General features: G+C 43.6%; 1 protein-coding gene across 5 annotated transcripts in view; it reads right to left on the bottom strand.

Annotated features, from left to right (window-relative positions):
• Positions 1 to 12,890, bottom strand: part of scai (suppressor of cancer cell invasion) — a 62,005-nt gene that overhangs the window by 21,127 nt on the left and 27,988 nt on the right. For all 5 annotated transcript variants that reach the window (XR_008342360.1, XM_053447665.1, XM_053447664.1 and 2 more), the window contains one exon: positions 6,959 to 7,060. Coding sequence is in view for 4 of the 5 variants with exons in the window: in XM_053447665.1 (XP_053303640.1) it covers positions 6,959 to 7,060 (102 nt within the window). In the remaining variant the exon portion in view is untranslated. The remainder of the gene's footprint in view (positions 1 to 6,958; positions 7,061 to 12,890) is intronic.

Genomic DNA, 12,890 nt, shown 5'->3' with positions numbered 1-12,890 from the left:
TACTGAGGCAAAGACTGTATCTCTGAACTTACAGCAGTTGGAAGTCCTAACAGGTCCAAAATAGTAACAAATATAACTGAGCCTTCTAGTCAATAAGGATGCTTTTGTTTGTCAAACAGTTACCAAGTATGAGTTCAATAAACGATTCTTTCAGCATAGAGAAAAAAGAATGTTTAAAAAAAAATGGCCAGAGAAGAAAATTAAACATCCCAACCCAACACTACATAAACCTCTATCTTCTCAGCCCTGCTGCCTAGGCCACAATCTCCTTTTCAATTGTCTCAAGCTCAGCCAACTTCTCTTTGCAGCCCCTACTCAGAATATTTAACTTGGAGATGACCTTGGCCATCTTGCTGCCAACCTTGCCCTCAGCCTCTCGAACACCGACGAGATGGCAGTAGTTTGTTGTTGGCTTTTCACTTCAATTGTATGCATGCGATTCTAAAGCCTTTACCCCCGATTTTCCTAGTTTTACTGTTTTCTTGCTAAAGGTGCAGTGTCCTTCAAAAACATTCCCCTCCACTGGTTTTAACCATGCACTAAACCTGTTTTTATTCAACCAAGCTTTGTTGAACTTGCACTTCCCCATTAAGTTACAAAAGATGTCGACACACTAGTAGAATTACTCATTTAGCTTGATTGCTGTTGTCTCCGCGCGTTTTCAATTGCTAGACACTATGTATAAAGGCTGTCTATCCGCAGCGCCGAGGTAAGCGCAGAGCACAGAAAGCGGAGCGCGCGCTGCAATCCTGCAGCGGGAGCGCGCATTAAGCGGGGGTATGTCAGAGTAGCGCAAGTGGAGTGTGGCGCAGTAGTAATCAAGTGTGTATCGTGAGACAGAGAGGAAGAAGACAGCTGTCCGTCGGACAGAGACTGCTGTCTGTTTTTGTATGTGCATCCGCAAGCAACGTGAGTGGGCACTGTATGTTATTAGTAGATTCAGAATTCTTTATTAGTTAACTTGCACTGCTGGGGCTGCACGGTCAGCGCAAGTGCAGCGTTATCGGTGGGTTCCTCGCTAATATGTTTATACGGGTAGATAAGGATGTGTATTGTTAATAGGGAGGTGTGGTGTCTGCACGCACCAATCTTTCCTTTTATAGAACCACACGAACCCACCCATATCTTGCCCTGCCGTTCATAGGAATATGTTGTACTGTGCTGTTAACAAATTAAAGAACATTAACAGAGAGAAGTTGTCTGAGCCGTGTTTTAGCCTGGAGACACCTGGAGCAGAGCTGGAAATCAGAACCGGCTAAAAAGAACAAGTTCCTAATATACAGTTCTTACATCAATCCTCACTAACACACTGGGTGTTCTCCGATAAGTTCTCTACGGGGGCTGCAAAGTTAGTTATGGTTCCATACTGATTTATTTCCATACGAATTGTTGGGGTGGAATTGATTGCCGTACTGCTTACTTTCCAGCGCGGACATTTCCTCAAGCACATTTACTGGAGAGCAAGTTATCGCGAAGTCGCTTCCTAATCCAATTCATTTTTAAGACCTAGCTAAATCAAATTTAAGACTTTTTAAGACTTTTTAAGGCCTGAAATTCTGATTATTCAATTTAAGACTTTTTAAGACCCCGCAGGAACCCTGCATACTATTGGTGAGCCTCCAAACCTACTCTGGGTCTTCCCCATGGTGTGCTTCCCGTTCACGGTGCATTGAAAACCTCCATAGGAAGCTACGCAGGGGTCATCCTGGTGAGATGCCCGAACTGTCCAACTGTTCTCTTTCGACTTGAAGAAATAGAAGTTTACTCCAAGCTCTCTCTGGATGTCCAAACTCATTACTCACTGGTCCATCTGGTGCTCCAGCTTCCCCTCACTCTTGAACAAGACTCTGAGACACTTTAACTCCCTCACTTGTGGCAGCAATCCATCATCAAACGTTTTCTTTTATGACTTTCTCAAACAACAACCTGAATTTGTCTATTCTTACATACTGGAGGATTAAGAAGCATAGATCAACCAAGCACAGCCTGTGCGCACCGATCCCATTTCACCCCTTGGCCGTACCCCTACTATAACAACATTTTTTTAACACAAATGTTGTCTTCATTAATGTTGCATAAAAGTGTGAATTTTGCCAACCTCTACATTGTCAAGAACTCCATATCCTTCAACTTGGCTAACTACTTATGTGGTAATTTTGGTTATAGTTATTAATTTAATTATAAATCAGAGTTCCAAATTTGTATTAATTGAATACCCAAAGGCACGCCATTTAATGATGTCACACTTAAGATATAACAATCACAACAGACTTAATGTGTGTGGCTATCTGCCTCAACCAGTTAGGGTGAACAGAGAAAACTTGGAAGGAGAGGAGAGGTGGGTGGAAAAGGGAAGAGAGAGGGGATAGGTAGGGGAGAGGGGAGAGAGAGGAGAGAGACACCAGGAACAACGTTGTTACTGTCATATTATGGCTGTGTCAGACTGGTTGTTACATTTAAAATAATAAAAGTGATGTAAGTAGAAGTGAAAATGTGATTCATTACACTGTCTGCTATTCCAGAGATAGGTTCCTGATTTCCATGCAGCATTGAAGAGGTGTGTCAGCCACGACAGCTGAAAACATCCAGAGTCATCTGCATCTCAGGGCAAATCTCATTCAGACATGGCACCTTGCCACTGGGGAGCTTCTTAACAACCTCAGCAACCTCTGCCAGAGATATTTGTGATGCTTCCCCCGAGTCTTCAGACTCTGCCTCATGCAAAGAAGATGTCTCCAGTCTAGGTCAGCAGTCCCCCAACTGTGCACACTCTGGGGCTGGCCCTGCTTTTCTTTTGTGAGCTGCTGAATTGCTTGCCGGAACTTCTTTGAGGCTAACCCCTAAAAACATTTTCCATGACCTCCCTGAACTCCTACTAAACTACAGTTTTTACTTCTGTGACCACAGAGGCTGCAACTCTTTTAGCCTCAATACATGTTGGCTACTCCAGAAAGGCCAGGTACTTTAAGCTGTTGTTTCTTGCATAAGTACTCACAACAGCCAGAGTCTTCCCCTTGGCAATCTGGATCCCCAAAGAGTCAACCCATTCACTGTCCGGGAAAACTCCAACATAGTTGTGCTTGACCAGTATCTTGTGAGTATCCCCTTTCCTGCCCGATCACCCTGGGCTTCTCCAGAGAAGGAGAGTTCAGCTCCTCTACTAGAGTTTGGTTCTGCAACCCACTCTGGTCATTGAGGTTGGTCTACCTTCGCATAAGCTCAGTTTCCCTCTATCCTGTGGTTTAGGTGTTAGAGTGGTTGATCTCAGTCTTCCCCATTCTCCTTTGGCAGGATACTGAACCCCAAATTACCCCAATCTCATTGAGATACATGCTTCACAAACAAAATTCATCGAGGACTGATTCCATCCCACATGAATAAACCATCCAACAGTATCCACCTCCAGCTATTCTGCAGAGTGCTTTTTAACGCGTGTCTGTGTTCTTTTGTGCATGGGATCTACAATCCATGGACTTTGCTGCTGTTATGAATGAAGCACAGTGTAAGTTCAGTCAGGAAGACTTAACCTGCTTATTGATCAGCTGATTGTGGGTGTTCCTAAATGGCAAATCAGATCTGCCACAGTCTCTTTCAGCTAATCATTCAGTAGCTGTCAAACTTTAAAACCCCTCTCCGCTCTTCCGCAGGCGGCTGTCATTCAGTGACGCGAATAACCCTCCTCCACCCTAATCTCCTCCAGGTCAGACGAATCATCATCACCTCATAAGGATGCCTGACCTCAACTGATCGTGATTGCATGTATAATCCTGTATCGTGTTGGCAGCCGATCATGAATCACGATGATGAATCCCGACAGTGTCAGTGGATCATGATGATGGATTGTGGATTATGGCGGCATCTGATCGTGGTGGCAGCTGATCCAGCACTAAATTAAACAAGACTGCCTGACACAATATACCTATAACACATGGCATCCCTCACATGTGACTCTTCCTGGGGTTTCTATGTTTTTTTTTAAATAGTTTTTCCTACTCTTGTTGCGTGTTGATAGCCTGGATGCCAGACGAACTTAGCCCCGCCCACAACATTTTCGGTCGGGAAGTTCGGTCTGGAGTTGCTCCATTGGGGAGAAATTATGATCCGAACAGAAGCTATTCGGACCAATCACATTGTCAGGGCGGGCTTTATACGATGATGGACAGATGATCAACCATAGATATGTGATCAGCAGTTACGTAATCAACTACGTCATCAAAGAGCGCTTGGGTTGACTTTGTTTTCCTCAAACATGCCTGCCGCTTGAGTAGATGCTGCCATTGAGTCTGTTTTAGAAGACATCGACACCGCATTCATTTTGAAAGAGGAACAGAGAACGCGGAGGCGATGTCAAAGCGCCGCGCTAATCCCTATCGCGCCGGCGCTTGGCTGTTCACACCGGACGCTGAACCGACACTGAACCGCCGGGCAGCGCTAATAATATCCGCCGTTGATCCAGTAGTATTCAAGCATATACTTACTTGTTGCTCCAACATTAAGCAACAGCATGTTCCGAGGATCATTCAACTCACTGTACATCTCCACTTCAATTATTAATTTAATGTCATCCATGTTGAAGAACTTCTCTGCTGTTTGCTCTGTTAAATGTCGGGTGTCGAGGGTAAATTACGTATTCTCCACTCAAGCCTATGTGGAGAATACGTAGCCCCCCCTCTCTCTCTTTTTATCTTTATCACTGCTTGTGTGGCTGTAGTGGATGGGCAGAGGGGGACATTTAATAATGTCATTGGTAAAATTAAAACTCCAGGACAACAGAAGGTGAATACAAAGTCATGTCATCAATATCGTTTAAAATAATTTTTCAGTGTGTTTCCTAGTGCGATACGCTCGCGTCAAGCGCAATAAATAGACCAAGGCAGCCTTGGTGCAGCGCGGCGCTTCAGCCTCCGGTGTGACCCGCACATAGGTTTAACATGGGAGTGGATGGGAGCCAGCTGTTATTTAAGGCTTGGCGCTGCGCTTAAGCGTCACTTTAAGCGTAGCCAAAAATTATATCATACATGTTGGTGAACTTCCAACATATAAAACCATGTGATCGATGCTAGCTGAAGATTAGCCTGAATTGCTAAGAGATGTTGTTTTTCTAAAATTGTGGCTTCGGGGTAAAGTGGGACAAATGCTGTGGGGTAAAGTGGGACAGTGTCTCACTTTACCCCACCATGAAGCACAAGTTAAGTTTAGTCTTAAACATATTTTAGTGTTATATTACATTATATATGTTTTATTTTTAATGTCTTAAACATTGTAGAAAAGCCATCATGCCAACAAACTACACCAGGAAGACAACCTGGGGCCAAACACCCCTCGCAGAGATGGAGAGTGCAGCCGCTGAGGTCATGCAAGGAAAGAAGTCCTTAAGAAAAGCTGGAAGGATAGAAATATTGATAATACAACCCTCAAAAGATTCATAAAGAAAAAAGAGAAAGGGAAAGTAAAGTCAGTAGCCTGGGGTGCAGTAGCTGAGGCAAAAAGAATATTCACAGATGAGATGGAGGAGGAGCTTGCCAAACACTTGAAACAACTAGCTGACCAGTTCCATGGCCTTGCTCCAGTTAAGTGTCGTGAACTGGCATTTGAATACGCAGAGAAAAACAATATCCCTGTCCCTGCCAATTGGACAGAGAAACAATGTGGAGGTAAGCTAGGGTGTGCAAGAGATCACATGAATCATAATAATCATAAATGTGCTTAATTGACCAATCCCCATGATTCTGTTACTAGTCCGATATTAGTGGTTGTCAATCTAGCTGTCAGGATTTGAACTATTACAACATGTGTTGTTATGGTAGTTTTAAAGTGGAAAAAGTAAGTGACCACTTTACCCCTTAGCTGGGGTAAAGTGGGACACAAGACCACTTTTTAAAAAACAATCATATTTTCACTGCCCTTCGTCCTGAAGACATTCTGATCATTTCCATTTCTAGAAAACATCCTGAATTAATGGGAAATGTGTAAATTTTACTGATAAATCATTTTAGCTTGCCAAGAGGGGAGCAAATGTAAAAAATTTCCCACATTACCCCGCTCTCCCCTACACCACACTCCCGGTCAAATTTAATTTAGCTGACGCTTTTATCCAAAGCGACTTACAATAAGTGCATTCAACCCTGAGGGTACAAACCCAGAACAACAAGAAGCAAGAAAGTACAATTTATTCAAAAATAAAACTACAAAGTGCTATAAGTAAGTGCCATTTAAGTGCTAATAAATTGTTAGTTTAAAATTTTTTTAAATATTTTTTAACTTTTATATTTGGACAAGTTCGGCGGGCCGGATTAAAAAGCCAAACAGGCCGTATACGGCCCGCGGGCTGTACATTGCCCATGTCTGGTCCAGACCCCAAGGGGGGGATTCCTGCTCTACGCTCAGCTTCACCCCCTTCTAATCCTGATGACGTAAAATGCCAAAGACTATAACATTCACATTACTTCTGTGACCATGTACAATAAGCATTGTTTAATCGTGAATCAAGTCTCTCATGATTGAAATATGTCTATGCCCCTCAGAATGGAGCTGTTGAATACTTGCTGTGAATAAATCTGACATTTTTCTTCTTAAAATAAATGGAGGATTGGAGGGTTGGATTCACCCTGACCCCCAAGGAACTGTTTTCAGAGTCAATCTGTGAGAAGTTTTTTTTACTTTTAAAATGCTAATAATTAGACTTCCATCATAAGCTAGGACAGAAATTATTTGGGGAATTTAATATTCATGCAGATTACTTTTCTTGAGAGCTCATAGCTGAAATATTTTTGGTTCTTTACTCAAAAGCAGTGCGGTCTTATTTTGCACACATTGATTGTATGGTTAAATCCTTTAACTCCCAGTATTTATCAGTTTTGCATAAGGTGACTTCAATAAAATGAAATTTAGCCACCATCTACTTATAGGTAATTTCATAGGTATTTTTTCATAGGATTTAGAAAGACATGACACTCACCAGTGTTCCTTGTTTGGAGGTCTGTGTAGCTAGGTTAATAGGTTCCCTCTCCAAAGCTTGTAGCATACGAAACATGTCAATGGTTAACTCACTGAACTTCACCTAAAAGAGGAGGAAAACAAAACTGACGTCAACTGACTGTTGAAAGATTTGTGGAGTATCAACATTTAAGGCATTGCTTTTTTAAATGATCAACATGCAATGAAGAAAAAGGATGTTCATTGCACAAAAAGTTTGAAGGAACACTCAAATGACATCAGATCAGAACGGATTTTTCAAGTTGAAAAACTTATATTATTATTATATACATTGGATAATTTGGTGAGAACAAATTGACCAAACAGCGATCAATGGGAACCAAAATCATCAATCCCTTGAAGGCTGGATTGAAAACTACACCTTAAATCTAAGTAAACAATCTAAATTACAATTTGATGCAACTTTCATGAATTTCCTCAAGACAACTCATAATGTGACTCAGTGTGTGTATGGTCTCTGTGTGCCTGTATGCAATCCCTAAAATGTCTGCGCATGCTACTGATGAGTCGGTGGATGGTTTCCTTTTTTCTTTTCATGACCTCAGACAGGCCTCTCTCTACTCATCATCCTGGATCTTGGTGTTGCATTATGACACCATTGATAGCAGGAATCTATTACAGAGATTGGATGTTATTGTGATAAAAGGAACAGCATTGGCTCATGTTAACAATGACTCTTCCATGCACCCAAAAGTTAGCCATGTAGATGTACAAGAATCTGTGCTAGGAATAATACTTCTGTCTTTGTATATGGTTGGTTGGTTTTGTATTTATATAGGGCTTTTCTAGTCTTTATGACCACTCAAAGCGCTTTACAGTACAGTTTTACATTCACCCATTCACACAAACATTCATACAGTGCATCTATTCGCAGCACTTTGTTATTCTATGGGGGGCCATTCGGGGTTCAGCATCTTGCCCAAGGACACTTCGGCATGCAGATGGGTCAGACTGGGGATCGAACCACCGGCCTTCAGGTTGGAGGACGACCACTCTACCCCCTCAGCCACAGCCGCCCATTTCTGCTAATGCTTCCTTTAGGGAATATTAGCAGAAAGCCCGATATGAATTTAAATCTTACGCAGACCCAACTATATTTAACGTTAACATGATGTAAATGATGCCGTTCGAGTCGAATTTGAATGTTGGGTATAACAGACACTTGAATGACACAACAGGAACAGTTAAAGGCATATTTTGCTTTCGATCTGTTTTGTGGACTCAACACTTCACCAACTCCTCTATCGAATAGTGGTGAGTCGATCATTTTTCGGCGAGGTATCTTCCATCTAGGTCTGGATGACCTTTTTTTCTTAAATTTTATTTTTTATTTCATTGCACTTAGCCCTCATACCCTCTGTGAAACATTATCTGACTAAATTGTTATTTTTGGAATTACGTTTACTTGGCCCTCAGCTCCATTTTACAGAGCTCATTGCATGTCATTTGAGTCTCTAAAACAGCATACTCGGTATTATGAAATCAAAGGGGTTCCTTAAAAGGATGCTGAGAAATTACTCCATGCATTTGTTACCTCTAGACTGGACGACTGTAATTCTTTATTATTTGAATGTCCCAAGAAGTTTCTTGAAAAGCCTTTGGTTTGATCCAAAATACTGCATCAAAAGTACTATCAGGAGCAAATTACTTTGTAAAGTTGTTTTCAGACATGACCTGCAGAACTCTGGAGAATTGGATATAGACTTTTCCCCGAATTGGCTTTTCACCCATGTACAACACAGCATGAGGTTCTCTACACAGATGCATTCTCAACAGCAACAAGTACTTCACACTATTCAGGCTAGAGCTGCAGCAGACAAAGGCAGTAGGTGTTATGTCCAGTCCCGATTATTAAGTTGAGTTGGCTTGATATTTATAACTTATTCTTCTGTTCTGTGTTGTTATTGTTTACTCACATCTCCTCTCGTTTCAGACTCCTCACTCCCTCCCTCGTGTGTGTGTTCCACCTTGGTGATTGTCAGCTCCTCCCCGATTGGTTGCACCTGGTCCTCATCACCTGGTGTATTTAGTCTGTATGTTCCTGTGTTCCTGTGTTGCGTTGCCAGTTCGTCTTTGTTCCCCCATGTTATCTAGATCTCAAGGAGGTCTTCAACAAGACACGGGCTACATCTTTACCACCTCATCGACCTTATGACTGCGCCATTGACCTGCTACCAGGTACTTCACCCCCTAGGGGGCGTCTTTATTCCTTGTCTTCCCCGGAGGTAAAAACTATGACAGAATATATTGACTCCTCCTTGGCGGCAGGACTTATTCGGCCGTCCTCCTCTCCTGCTGGAGCTGGGTTCTTCTTTGTGGCCAAGAAAGATAAGAAGCTCCGTCCATGTATTGATTATCGGGGATTAAATGAGATTACCATCAAGAATCGATATCCTCTTCCCCTCATCTCCTCTGCGTTTGAGCTATTAAGGAACACTAAGATCTTCACCAAGCTGGATCTGAGGAACGCCCATCATTTGGTGAGGATAAGAGAAGGGGATGAGTGGAAGACAGCCTTTAATACCCCAAGTGGTCACTATGAGTATCTAGTGATGCCATTTGGTTTATCTAATGCGCCAGCGGTATTCCAGGCGTTGGTTAACGACGTACTTCGTGATATGTCGAACCATTATGTCTTTGTTTATTTAGACGATATCCTCATCTTCTCCCCAGATGAGGACACTCATGTCCAGCATGTTCACCAGGTTCTCCAGCGTCTTCTCACCCACCAACTCTTTGTGAAGGCAGAGAAATGCGAATTTCATGTGTCCTCTGTCGCTTTCCTAGGGTTCATCGTCTCTCAACCAACATCCAGATGCATCCGGCGAAGGTTAGCGCGGTGACTGAGTGGGCTACTCCCACTTCTCGCAAACATCTCCAACGCTTTCTGGGTTTTGCAAATTTTTACACACGTTTCATTAGGAACTTTAGCACTATTTCATCTCCATTGCATAAACTGACCTCCTCGAACATGAAGTTTCAGTGGTCACTACCGGCTGAGAGAGCCTTTCAAAGATTAAAGGAGACATTTACTACTGCCCCGGTCCTCACGCTCCCGGACCCCAATCTTCAGTTCGTGGTTGAGGTTGAGGCCTCAGACGTAGGAGTAGGGGCCATACTCTCGCAAAGATCAGAAGTGGACAAGAAGCTCCATCCCTGCTTTTTTCTCTCTCGGAAACTCTCGCCCGCTGAGCGAAATTATGATGTGGGGAATAGGGAGTTGCTAGCTATTAAAGTGGCTCTGGAAGAATGGTGTCATTGGTTGGAGGGAGCAGAACAGACGTTCTTGGTTTTCACTGATCATAAAAATCTCGAATACATCCGATCCGCCAAACGACTCAATTCCAGACAGGCCAGGTGGGTTTTGTTTTTTAATCGATTTAATTTCTCCCCATCATATCGTCCTGGTTCAAAGAATACGAAAGCAGATGCACTGTCTCGTTTGTTTGACCCTGGTTCTGCCCCGAGATCTCCCTCTTATATCTTGCCTCCATCCTGTGTGGTAGGGGCCGTTACCTGGGATATTGAACAAAGGGTCAGACAGGCAAATGTTAATTGTCAGGTGCCGGACGGATGTCCCCCGAACCGGTTGTTTGTGTCGATTCCACTTCGTTCTCAGGTCATCCATTGGGCTCATACCTCTGGGGTTTCTTGTCACCCTGGGATACGGCGGACTCTCTTTGTGGTAAGACAACGCTTCTGGTGACCATCCATGGAGAGAGAGGTCAGGGAATATGTGACTGCCTGTCAGGTTTGTGCTCGGAACAAGAGTTTGCGACGTCCACCCTCTGGTCTTCTGCAGCCACTTCCTGTGCCTCATTGCCCCTGGTCTGACATCTCTCTGGATTTTGTTACCGGGTTGCCTCCTTCGAAAGGTAACACCACTATTTAAACAGTTCTTGATAGATTCTCGAAGATGGTTCATTTTATTCCCTTGCCCAAGCTGCCTTCGGCCAAAGAAACTGCAGAGGCTGTTCTGTTGCATGTTTTTTGCATTCATGGGTTTTCCGAAGGATGTGGTGTCAGACCGGGGTCCACAGTTTATTTCACAGTTCTGGAAGGCGTACTGTTCCCTCCTCGGTGCCACAGTCAGTCTCTCCTCTGGATACCATCCTCAGTCAAACGGTCAGGCGGAGCGGATGAACCAGGAGTTGGAGACCGGACTACGATGCCTGGTCTCCCAAAACCCGGCCACCTGGAGCAATCATCTCATCTGGGTAGAGTATGCACACAATACATTACCCAGTGCATCTACCGGCCTTTCTCCATTTCAGTGTGCCTATGGCCTATCCTTTTTTTTTCTTCACATGTCCTGACGTCATTACGGTAAGCGTGCTGCGTCATTTCCTGTTTTCTTGCTACTGGTGGTGGTCGCTCTGCGAATTAGCTCCGCTACTAAAACACAACTGTTTCTTTGTAGCACTACGGCTAAAATCACTGGTCTGTAGTTAAACACTCGCACATACCAACCCTTACTCTATCGTGCTTAGTGATTCTGTGTTCTATCTGAGCTCACCCTCGCAGCTCTATAGCAGCGATGTCTTCTCTCTCTCCCTATTGCTCCACTGCTATCTCTTGCTCCGAGTGTCTTATGTTTACTTACTCCTCTGCCTCCCTTAACAGTAGTGGTACATGTAATAAATGTAGTGTGTTGGAGGCGAGGCTTAGCGACTTAGAAGCTCGGCTCAGCAGCTTAGAAACTCCGTTAGCTGTAGTTAGCCGGCTCCCGCTAGCCGCGGAGCCATCTAGCTTATCACGTGGCTTAGCCTTAACTAGCAGTCCCCAGACTAGTCCCGTGCAGCCGGGAGCCCAGGGCAGCTGGGTGACAACCCGGAGGGGGCATAGTGCTAGACTTAAAAAGCCCACGATTAAAGAGCCACCAGCTCACGTTTCAAATAGATTCGCTCCACTCAGCGAGGCACCCGCTGATAAACAAACTCTGATTATTGGCGACTCGGTTCTGAGAAACGTCAGGTTAGCGACACCAGCGACTATAGTTAATTGTATCCCAGGGGCCAGAGCCGGCGACATCGAATCTAAACTTAAGTTAATGGCTAAAACTAAAAAAGGTAAATACAATAAAATCGTAATTCACGTCGGCAGCAACGACTCCCGGCTTCGTATGTCGGAGGTCACTAAATTGAATGTTGAGTCCGTGTGTGCTTTTGCTAAAACGATGTCGGACAAAGTAGTTTTCTCTGGCCCGCTCCCTAATACAACAGGTGACGACATGTTTAGCCGCATGTTATCTTTTAACTGCTGGCTGTCGAGGTGGTGTTCTGTAAACGGCGTGGGCTTTATAGATAATTGGCTAACTTTTTTTAGAAAACCTGGTCTTGTTAGGAGAGACGGCGTTCATCCCACTTGGGATGGAGCAGCTCTCTTATCTAGGAATATTACTCAGTCTATTACATGACAACCCATAGTTGGGACCAGGAAGCAGAGCTGCAGTGCTAAACACTTCTCTGCGCTCCCTCTGGATCAGTCACACAACCCCATAGAGATTGTGTCTGTTCACCGTCAGATGAAATTATTGAAATTAAACAATAACAGAGCGAGAACTCCACACAAAAATTTAATACAAATTAAAACAACCTCTGAAATAATACAGGAAACCCAGACTATTAAATGTGGTCTTTTAAACATTAGATCACTGGAAAAAAAGGCTCTTTTAGTTAATGAAATAGTCTCCGATTACAACATAGATTTATTGTCCCTCACTTAGACGTGGCTGCATCCTGATGAATATGTCAGTCTAAATGAATCTACTCCCCCCAGTCATATCAATTCACAGGTTCCTAGAGAAATTGGGCGAGGAGGTGGAGTTGCTGCTATTTTTAACTCCAGTCTATCAATTAATCCTAAACCTAAACTCAGCTACAAATCATTTGAAT

Source organism: Pleuronectes platessa, chromosome 19 (assembly GCF_947347685.1).
Source record: "Pleuronectes platessa chromosome 19, fPlePla1.1, whole genome shotgun sequence".
Classification (NCBI taxonomy): domain Eukaryota; kingdom Metazoa; phylum Chordata; class Actinopteri; order Pleuronectiformes; family Pleuronectidae; genus Pleuronectes; species Pleuronectes platessa.
This window is presented reverse-complemented; position numbering and strand designations above follow the sequence as displayed.